Source organism: Trypanosoma brucei, chromosome 9, assembly GCF_000210295.1.
Source record: "Trypanosoma brucei gambiense DAL972 chromosome 9, complete sequence".
In the NCBI taxonomy this organism is placed as follows: Eukaryota; Euglenozoa; class Kinetoplastea; order Trypanosomatida; family Trypanosomatidae; genus Trypanosoma; species Trypanosoma brucei.
In genome coordinates, this window is record NC_026742.1 from 703,232 (window position 1) to 713,879 (window position 10,648).

The 10,648-nt window shown below is 45.6% G+C and overlaps 6 protein-coding genes across 6 annotated transcripts; 5 read left to right on the forward strand and 1 right to left on the reverse strand.

Annotated features, from left to right (window-relative positions):
* Positions 1–384: 384 nt before the first annotated feature.
* TbgDal_IX3120 (hypothetical protein, conserved) lies at positions 385–2,253 on the forward strand (the record flags this gene model as incomplete). The annotated part of the gene is made up of 1 exon (XM_011778205.1): positions 385–2,253. One exon carries the CDS (start codon positions 385–387, stop codon positions 2,251–2,253), a length of 1,869 nt encoding a protein of 622 aa, XP_011776507.1.
* A 526-nt stretch (positions 2,254–2,779) lies between these two features.
* Positions 2,780–3,943, forward strand: TbgDal_IX3130 (NAD/FAD dependent dehydrogenase, putative; the record flags this gene model as incomplete). Its single annotated transcript, XM_011778206.1, has 1 exon — positions 2,780–3,943. One exon carries the CDS (start codon positions 2,780–2,782, stop codon positions 3,941–3,943), a length of 1,164 nt encoding a protein of 387 aa, XP_011776508.1.
* A 159-nt stretch (positions 3,944–4,102) lies between these two features.
* Positions 4,103–4,456, reverse strand: TbgDal_IX3140 (conserved hypothetical protein, unlikely; the record flags this gene model as incomplete). Its single annotated transcript, XM_011778207.1, has 1 exon — positions 4,103–4,456. The coding sequence occupies one exon, from the start codon at positions 4,454–4,456 to the stop codon at positions 4,103–4,105; it is 354 nt and encodes a 117-aa protein (XP_011776509.1).
* A 128-nt stretch (positions 4,457–4,584) lies between these two features.
* Positions 4,585–5,406, forward strand: TbgDal_IX3150 (hypothetical protein, conserved; the record flags this gene model as incomplete). The annotated part of the gene is made up of 1 exon (XM_011778208.1): positions 4,585–5,406. The coding sequence occupies one exon, from the start codon at positions 4,585–4,587 to the stop codon at positions 5,404–5,406; it is 822 nt and encodes a 273-aa protein (XP_011776510.1).
* An 809-nt stretch (positions 5,407–6,215) lies between these two features.
* On the forward strand, positions 6,216–7,016 carry TbgDal_IX3160 (40S ribosomal protein S3, putative; the record flags this gene model as incomplete). Its single annotated transcript, XM_011778209.1, has 1 exon — positions 6,216–7,016. One exon carries the CDS (start codon positions 6,216–6,218, stop codon positions 7,014–7,016), a length of 801 nt encoding a protein of 266 aa, XP_011776511.1.
* A 1,306-nt stretch (positions 7,017–8,322) lies between these two features.
* Positions 8,323–9,354, forward strand: TbgDal_IX3170 (hypothetical protein, conserved; the record flags this gene model as incomplete). The annotated part of the gene is made up of 1 exon (XM_011778210.1): positions 8,323–9,354. One exon carries the CDS (start codon positions 8,323–8,325, stop codon positions 9,352–9,354), a length of 1,032 nt encoding a protein of 343 aa, XP_011776512.1.
* Between the last annotated feature and the right edge of the window lie 1,294 nt (positions 9,355–10,648).

Sequence of the window (10,648 nt, forward strand, 5' to 3'; positions counted from 1 at the left end):
CTTACCCCTAGTGTTTTGGCGCTGTGTTGAAGGGAGGGGGAGTGCGGCATCTCAGATCTTTGTCCTTTCATGCCCTTCAACGCACTTCATTGTGTTATTTCATTTTCTATGTTTCTGACTGTCACCTTTCTGTGCCTTCTTTTTGTCCTGTCTTATTTTACTAATTACCGGGGAACGTATATATATGTATGTATATATAATCATTCATTTATTCATTTGACATTACATGTTTGCTTTTCCGGACTTGTGCTTCTTCTGTTTTTATTCTTGGTTATCATCTCTGAGGCGGCTGTAACTTAGGTTGCTGCGAGTCCGCCGACCTTGTAATTAAAGGGAATAGTATCGAACGCTAAAGGCGTGCTCGCATACAGGAAGGAGGGGGAAATGCTTCTAAAGTTCACGGCAACTGGAGATTTTCTCCGTCCTTTCATTAATCTACTTCAAGCCACGACAAAACAGGGGGTGGTGCTGTTTTTCCAACCACTTGATAATGTCTTGGTTCTTCGCACGGTGGGGCCAAACAGTACCTTGTATTTAGTTGCTAGTGTTGGCACGGAACATTTCCATGAGTATTGTTATGACAAAGGGGATGCTACTGCGGACTCGTTTGCGGTCGATGGTGTTTTAGAGGCGGGGAAGGACTCTTCAGCGGAAGTTAACAACATGGAACATCATGTTCCTGTTTTGAGTAGAGCGTTACTTGCCACAGTGTTGCGGCAACCGCAGGGCCTTCATTTGATTAGTGTTCAGTATAGCTCTAGAGACGGTGATGGTATTTCTAAGGATGTGATGCAGTGGGAATGCGTTTGTGGGGATGGAATTGTAAAGGTGTTTATGTTGCCGCTAGTGCGAGAGAAACTGGAGCGGGCGTATGTTAACCCTGAAAGGTATGTTTTTGACGCGTGTGCGTCTGCGAAAACGTGGGGTCACTTCTTGCGGCACCTACCAGGATCGCAATTCATTGTTGTTCAACCACATGATACACATCTTGAGCTTCTGGTGATGAATTGTTCGGAGGCCGCCGGACACGAAGTTGACTCGAAGGTGCTAGTTCGACAGGGGGATTTACTTTTCATGCGCCGGATACACCGAGCAACAGAAGGTAATGATGATGGATATTCGTTATTACCCGGCAAATACGCAGAACTTAAACCCCTCAAGCATATTTGTCTCTTGGCCGATCAACTTGGTATGATGATCCGCCTGCGCTCTGCCATGGGGGGCGTTCCCCTCTTCGTGGAAACACTTACAATGCAAGAAGCTCAGTCCCTGAAGGCTGGAGGTGCTCCAACGGTCTCAATGGATACCGTGATAGATACTACGGCACCCGATTTGTATAATCGAGGCATGGCACCCATAAGCAGTTCTCTCCGAATAAGATACGCGGTGTACATTCCCGCAATCGACATTTGGCCATCATCCGCGGATAGTTTCGACGCGCCAACAGATGGTGGTCGCCGCTCGGTTGCCTCCACAGCAACAAGTCACAGAGATAGTCGCGATTTGACTAACATAGCGTCGCCGCGTGGATCTGTTGGGCTTCCTCAAGCAGATCCATGTCTCGGCTGTGCTGAAACCCCGGTAGCAAGTGCAACAACCGCAGTCAATGGGGTAACATCTGCCCCATTGCCGACGGGTTTGCATTTTGGTACAAACCAAGTGGGTCCAGGCGGTGGACTCAACCCGCAGACATTGGCTAGCCCAACACCTGCTCCACTTACTTCAGGTTATTCTGTGGGGTCCCCTGCGATTTCAGCGCAGTCAGCTCCATTGTATGACCCTCCCCCCTCGGGAGTTGTGATCGACGGTAACATGATGATGGTGAGGTCAACATTTCAGATAGGCAACTCCGTTGGTTCGGAACATACTAACTATAAGCGCTCTCGCGACAACGTGACGTCTGAAAGGTCTTCTGCGTTGCCCTTTTCACTCAGTGAGAGGGTACCGTGTACCGATAATTTTGGTCCCCAACCTATCGAACAGCGCGGGCACGAATCGACAACTTGGAGCACACTGACGCCGGAAAAACGCAGCTCCTCTCAACTCAATCACGATGAACAGTCAAAATTGCCTCCCATGGGAAGCAGGCAGCTTCCACTCGACGCACGGTACCCTTTGGATTTTAACGCTTATGTGCAGGAGTTGGACGAGGGTCGGTGTGAAGATGACTTGGATGAAGATGATGAGGATCTGCAGCGCTTCCTTGATAGTTGCGCCTCAGTGCTTGTTGTCCCCCAAACACAGAGTTACTAAGATTGATAGCCTTGTCTTTATATATCTTCCCTCGAAGCGCAGTGACGAGCGACTCAATGAGAGGCGAAGGCGGTGATATTGACGGTGGTGAGAAATGTGGGAGACACGTAAATTATGGGAGTCCCCTTGCCTCCTTTGTTGTTGCGCAGCGAATGGTATTAGTGCCCACATGCCCGTTCTAGTGGGTTGAATGCATTTAAAAATAACATTCACTTCGTGTCACAAGCGCATAAATGTGCGAGCAGATAGAGGTATATGCACACGTGTTCACCTATGTTTGTACTGTACTCCTATGCCGTTTCAGCAGTGTCGCTGATCTGTCTTTTACACTATTTGCGTGACCGGCCCTTCACCTTCCTCCCAGCCTTTTCCTGATTGTCTAATGAACGAAAGGGAAGAGAAAAAATAAAGGGAATTAATACACTCATACATATATACATAAATATTAATACATATCATATATACGTGTCAGTAACCTCAGCGTAAAGGCAAAAAAAAAGTGAAACAAGAAGAGGGGAGTGTCATTATGAGTCAGGATAGGGGCAAGCGGCAGGTTTTGGATGCTACAGTGCGTGATGACAACCCGTATAGCCGGCTCATGGCACTTCAGCGGATGGGTGTTGTGGAGAATTACGAGGCCATCCGCCAAAAATCCGTTGCAATAATCGGCGCTGGGGGTGTTGGCAGTGTCGTGGCAGAGATGCTCACGCGTTGTGGTATTGCGAAAATCCTTTTGTTTGACTACGATAAAGTGGAGCTCGCCAATATGAACCGGCTCTTTTACAGGCCCGAGCAGCAGGGGATGTCAAAGGTGGCGGCGGCAAAACAAACACTGGAAGGAATCAACCCAGACACCGAAATTGTACCTTTCGACTTCAGTATTACAGCAGCGGAACACTGGCAGGACTTCGCTGATGCGTTAACAAAGAACGGTGGTGTAAAGCCCAGCACTCCGGTAGATTTACTGCTGTGTTGTGTTGATAACTTCCAAGCCCGCCTAACGGTCAATTACGCTTGTTTACTGTTCAACATTCCGTGGATGGAAAGCGGTGTTGCAGAAAATGCGGTGAGTGGTCACATCCAGCTACTCCTTCCCGGTGTGACACCCTGCTACGAGTGCTGTCCACCCCTTGTCGTGGCGACAGGAATGCCAGAGGCCAAGCGTGAGGGCGTTTGCGCTGCGTCTCTTCCAACCACGATGGGCATCGTAGCGGGGTTTCTCGCACAGAACGCCCTAAAGTACCTGCTGAATTTTGGAACTGTTAGTGAATACATTGGATATGACGCAATGAGAGATTATTTCCCCTCTGTTACAATTAAAGCGAATCCCGACTGCCGCAACGCCACCTGCGTTGAGAAGCAACGGGAGTACGGGGAACGGAAGGCGAGGTTGGGTGACGCAGCCCATCCCCTACACAACGCTGCCAAACATCGCACCGAGCGGGAGGCGAAGGAACGCGAGGCGGCAAAAGCAAGGGCAGCAGCATCAGCGAAAGAGTGGGGAATAGTAGTTGAAGAACACGGGAAAGATGATCTTTCCGTAAACACAAAGGGAGACACAGGTGGTGTGGAATACGCGTATGGCGCCGGCGGTAAAGCGGAGGGGAATGCCCCAAGGGAAGACGAGTTTGTTGCCGCGGATAGCGGGGAGTCGCTGGAGGCACTTATGGCCAAAATGAGAGCCATGTAGTAGTGATAATCTCTTGACGTGAGCAAGCGCTACGTCAGGTCACATATTTTATTCGTTTTACTCTTTCGCTGTTTTGCTCTCCTCTTGGACGTCGGTGTGGGCGTGTGTGTGGCGAGGGGTGGCAAGGGAAGTAGAGGAGGGAGGAAAATGGGGTCGGATTCAAGCTGTTTCGGTGGAGTTGGCAAGTGTGAACTTTTGTTGCGTTGAAATTTGTGAGTGTGTACCGACATCTTCCACCAAAGAAGATTGGCGGAACAGCTGCGGCTTCTCCTCTCCTTTTTGTGTCGTCAGAGTAAAGAAGTATCCCATTGCAAATCGGAAGAAAGGGAAGTTGGGATCAGTGTTTTTCTGCCTGCCGCCACAGTGTCTAACGGCCACCGGTAACCCTTCCACCTGCGCTTTTCTGGAACTTTCCATCTCTTCCTTAATCGATTCTATCAACCGCACGGTATTTGTCCGTGACCCGCAAATACCTGTTGCTCCTGTTGCAATAGATACTTTCCCCCCCCCCATAAATATATATATATATATATATCTTTGAATTTAGTTTACTGAAATCTGCTGAAACGAAAAAGGACAAGAGGGAGGGAAAACAAACAACGAGAAAAGATACTTTATCGTAGGAACTTTCCTGACTCAACATGTCGAAACGGGAGCCGTTGAAGAAGATTCCCGGTGAGTGTCCGACGCCCCGAGAACTGGGTAAGGCAGGCTGGATTATACTCCACAGTGCTGCCGCTGTGTTTCCGTACAACCCTACACCCACACAACAGGAGGCATTCCGCAACTTTTTACACGGCTGGTCCCACGCGTATGCTTGCAGCCATTGTGCATACCACATGCGACGTTACTTTCACCAGAATCCACCCGTCGTCACGGACAAATTGGCACTCAACCGATATCTCTGTGAATTTCACAACGCTGTAAATGAGAGAGTTGGAAACAAGATATATGATTGTGACCCCATGAATGTTCTCCGCCGGTGGCACCCAACGTTTCCAGATATGGAGGATCAACCTACAATCGAGGAACAGGTGAAGTCACTCGAATTAAAGGAAAAGAATGAGACACCGCAAGGCGTTAGTGATCGATGGCGACAGCAGAACTCTTCCGCGTCACCAGATGGTAACGTTGGTCGATGGTCAGTGGGGGACGCGCGGTGGACCGATACAACTAACGAGTCACGTCGGACTAATGTCGGTGAGATCTCAGCGGGATGGGGAACCGCTGGTGAGAAGATGAAACAAAGAAATGGTGCGGGGGACGGAGTCAGTGATGCGGGTGCGAGCGAAAAGAAGTGGTGGCGATGGGGAAACTCCACTTCGAGTTCCACTACTGCAACCATCGCAACACCTTCTGCAGCTGAACCTGCCGAGGATGTTGAGGCTAGCGTTACCTCTATATTGAGTAAACTAAGGGCTTGCATGGTTTACTGCCCTGATGATAAAAAATCATCAGCGTGATGTCGAATTGATGATGCCCTTCACCATTTAATATTGGTGTGCATTCGTTGTTTGGGGTTCGGACTAGGTCGGCGCAGTGCAGTGCACTGTGAGTAGCTGTGCGGTTATTGGGAAAACTGTGGTTGACATATTTGTTTTGCAGCGACGAGGTAAGTGGATGTAACCGCATCCACCAATGGTGGTACGTGATGGAAGTGCTGAATGCCCGAGGTTGGGTTCAGATGTGCCAAACCATTAACGACACATCGATGCCTGTTAACAGGGGGAAATTAGCGCACTGGACGCCAATTTTATTTTTATTCTTGAGGGGGATGAATTCAGCATAACGTTTCTTTAAAAGAAAAATAAGGTGGAAGGGAGAGGGTGAAATGCTAATAACTCACTCTCCTAATTACAGGTATTATTCATTTTTACCTTCAGTTTTCGCATATCAGGCGGCGACGTCACAGAAGACGGGCCGCCTACCACGATCGGAATTTTTTTTTTTGCGAGCGACTGCATTTATGTATATGCATGTTTTTTAGATTCAATTAAACGTTCATATGAGAAGAGCAAAGTATGCCCTATGGAGGTTCCTTAACAAGCCATCGCTTACTACCGCATTCACGTGCCAAATTAGGAGCAGTAAACACTGGGCCCCTTCGTTTTATTTTTAACTTTTACTGTACGTGTTTTAGAACACGAACCGGAACTCAAAAAGGTACAGACGCAAGGTGCATGGGTGGCATAAATATTTGCGAGTTGAGAGGTAAGGAGGGGGGAAGGAGCCTTCAAAAAGTCGGCGTGTACCAGAGACGGTGTGGCCTCGTATGTTTTTATTTTCGTACACCACTTCTGTACTCACAATCTTTTACTTCCCAATTGCGCGTGTGTGCGAATACCCCTACAACTACTCATTGCACGCTCCTATTTGTTTACACTCGTACACCCAATGCGAAGAAACAGGTAGGCATACTACAATAAAAATGGGTCCGCTCTCTAAGAAGCGCATGATGGTGCGCGATGGTGTCTTCTACGCCGAGCTTTTCGAGTTCTTAAAGCGCGAGTTGGCTGACGACGGCTTCGCTGGCGTTGAACATCGTGTTACTCCCACACGCACGGAGATTGTCATCCGTTCCACAAAGACCCGCGAAGTCCTCGGTGAGAAGGGCCGCCGCATCCGTGAGCTAACGGCTTGCCTTCAGCAGCGGTTTAACTACAAGGAAGGCAAACTGCAGCTGTTCGCCGAGCGCGTGGAGGTGCGTGGACTGTCCGCAATGGCGCAGGCCGAATCCCTGCGTTTCAAGCTTCTCAGCAACCTTCAAGTGCGCCGTGCGGCCATGGGCATCATCCGTTACGTGATGGAATCCGGCGCAAAGGGCTGTGAGGTGACAATTGGCGGAAAGATCAAGGGCCAGCGCGCGAAGAGTATGACATTCCGTGACGGCTACATGATTAAGTCGGGTACTGCTCACAAACACTTCGTTGACACGGCCACCCGTCATTGCCACTTGCGTGCAGGCACCATTGGCGTAAATGTTAAAATCATGCGCCCCCAGAGTATGATAGAGGAAGATGAGGTGCTACCCGACGTCATTACAGTGATTGAGCCGAAGACAATCGAGGCTTGATTATGTAACACCGAACACACAGCACAACGATACATTAACTCTACCTCCAAGCAAAGGAAAAGTAATGCTCTTGTTTTTTGTGTGAAGTAGCGGGTAGTTTGCCTTTATTTTGCCTATTGTTGTTCCCCATTACACTCTTGTTTCGAATAGTTTACTTTTCTTTTTCTTTTTTATAATATTCTTTTATATTTTTCCCTTTCTGCCTGAGGAAGGTAGAGGAGGATGGAGCACGTTACACAATAACAAACAGAGAAGCACATATATTTGTATGTGCTTTTCATTAATCCCTTTGTCAATGTTACCTCCACTTTAACCGGAGTGAAGATTTAATATGATGCATATAAATGTTTATCCATACATGTGCTTCTCTCCTTGTTTTCATTTTTTCATAGTTTCGCTACTAGCATTTGATATCATAGCATGTTACTACACTCCGTTATGTCTTTCTAACAACAGGAGTACAGCGACGGTTTAGTGTTTCGTTTATCTCCATCCTGTTCTCAGCAACATTTCAATGTGATATGTATCGTTATTCAACAGGTGGCTGATGTAAGTGCTTATATATATATATATATGTGTGTGTGTGTGTATGTGTATTTGCTGTGTGCAATATTCTCCGTAACCTGTCCCCTGGTTTTTCTATCGCTAATGCCATTAACCTCTCGCATGAGTGGTGGTGCTGATATTGATGATGACAAGGGAATGTCAGGAAAGAGAAAAGGAGGAAGTGGAGGAGGGATAATAATAATAATAATAATATGGATGATGCGACTCTTGGTCTCACCACTTTATGTTGAGTCCTAGGAACTGCTGTTGGTTTGTCACTATAATGGGAAGGTGTGTCTAGTGTGTGAGGATATGCTTGACTGTTTAATTATGCAACAACGCTTAAATTCATTCCAGTCGCATCGTTACTTTACCACATCTAACAATTATGAGTGTTTTTACTCTGTATATGTTTATTGCGTGATATGTGTGTGCTCATTATAGAAAGTGCTGCACTTGCGCTCCCATTTCAGTCGTAATCCATTTCACTCTTTTTCTTTTAATTCTTTCTTACCCTTTCTCATTTTGAAACAAACAAAAGGAAGGAAAGCTTTTGTGTTTGACGAGTAATTCCCAACAGTAACAAGACAAAATTTGGTTGATTAGGTTTCCAACGTCATAATATACGGCTGAACTTGTCGAAGGTTATATTCCTCAGGAAAAATTATTGGAAGGATCCCAAAAATTTTAATAAAAGGATAAACCCACAGAGAAGTTGTTATTACTTTTACACGTATACCCAACTGGAACTCATTGAAATATGGTGAGGACGACACGCTTTTCACGCAACAGTTCCAAACCACTGTTTCAGCAATTACAGCTTATTACATCGTATGGACTCTTTCAGGAGTATCCACCCATTTGGCCACTTCCCCTTCCACCTCAACAACCTCGTGATACGGGAAAACCCACACTGGTACTTGATATTGATGAAACACTGATTCATACTGTAGGGATGCGGAATGAGGGGTCGGATTCTGTCTCCTTCAGTTTCTTCCTGCGTCCACATGCGAAGGAATTTCTCGCAGAGGTACGTGAACTGTACGAAGTTGTGTTCTGGACGGCTGGTACCGCATCCTACTGCTCAGCTGTTATGGATGCACTGGAGGTGCAGGTGTTACAACTCCCACGATCATTTTACAATATTGATGAACTCCGCGTAGAGGCACGTGGTGGAATCTCCACCAAGAATGTTAACTTCTATGCCCTTTCCCGAACTCAAACGTTACAAGGGCATAATTACATGAAATATCTTCCAATGCTTGGCAGACCATTGAATCGTGTCATAGTGATCGACAGTGATGTGCGCAGCTTTCCTCTTCATCCACGTAACGGTGTTAAGATCGAACCCTTCCTACCGAATGAACGTGCTTTATCCGAATATGCCCGCATAGTAACCGATGAGGTGAAATATGGTCAAGTTGGTCAGCGGCAGTATGAAGGCGAAATGGCAAAAGTCATTGAGCGTGGTGAGGAAGAGGTAGCGCGATTGCAAGCGGATCATGCCCTTATGGATCTGATTCCAATGCTACGCTCTGCGGCTTCTTCAACTGATTTGACTCATGAATTAGACCATTGGCGTGCGGATGAGTACACAAAGTGTGACGACTTTCGTGAAACGATGAACTCTCTCTCAGTGACAAGGCAGAAGATTCTTGGTAATGTTCTTAAGGAGCGACGCAACGTACCGATTCCGCCTCTCAAGCAGCACGTGATGAATCATGGATTTATGGAGGAGGCAAATGCCGCTATGAAGTTGGAGCAGATGCGACACACTCCTTCAAGACTTTAGGAGTATACATCTTAACGGTTAATATACATCTACCATTGAACTGATGACGGAGCGTATTCGTTTATTAATTAATTAATTTATGAGTCACATATTTGAGCGATGGCTATTGATCGTCTACGTTACGATACTCTTTCTTCTTTTATTGTTAAAAGTTGTGTGTTTAATACCAATTTTGAGGAGCATCACATGTTATTGTTTTTTTTTATTTCATTATTTAGTACATTATCTATTATTGTTTTCTCTTAGTATCGTTTTGAGGTCTCTTCCTTTTTTTTCTTATACTGAATGAAACCGCTTGTTTCAAAACAATATTTGTTATACCCTTCTTCTACCTTCATTATCCATACACTCATGTATATATATATATATATATACATGCATACATATTTAAATAAGTGTTGATTTCTGTACCCACTGGGTGAAGCAAGTACAGTGCGTGAAGGCAAAGCAAAGAAAAAGTATTGCTCTTGTTTTTTGTGTGAACTAGCGGGTAGTTTGCCTTTATTTTGCCTATTGTTGTTCCCCATTACACTCTTGTTTCGAATAGTTTACTTTTCTTTTTCTTTTTTATAATATTCTTTTATATTTTTCCCTTTCTGCCTGAGGAAGGTAGAGGAGGATGGAGCACGTTACACAATAACAAACAGAGAAGCACATATATTTGTATGTGCTTTTCATTAATCCCTTTGCCAATGTTACCTCCACTTTAACCGGAGTGAAGATTTAATATGATGGATATAAGTGTTTATCAATACATGTGCTTCTCTCCCCGTGTTTACATTTTTTCATAGTTTCGCTACTAGCATTTGATATCATAGCATGTTACTACACTCCGTTATGTCTTTCTAACAACAGGAGTACAGCGACGGTTTAGTGTTTCGTTTATCTCCATCCTGTTCTCAGCAACATTTCAATGTGATATGTATCGTTATTCAACAGGTGGCTGATGTAAGTGCTTATATATATATATATATGTGTGTGTGTGTGTATGTGTATTTGCTGTGTGCAATATTCTCCGTAACCTGTCCCCTGGTTTTTCTATCGCTAATGCCATTAACCTCTCGCATGTGTTTTGGTGCTGATATTGATGATGACAAGGGAATGTCAGGAAAGAGAAAAGGAGGAAGTGGAGGAGGGATAATAATAATAATAATAATATGGATGATGCGACTCTTGGTCTCACCACTTTATGTTGAGTCCTAGGAACTGCTGTTGGTTTGTCACTATAATGGGAAGGTGTGTCTAGTGTGTGAGGATATGCTTGACTGTTTAATTATGCAACAACGCTTAAATT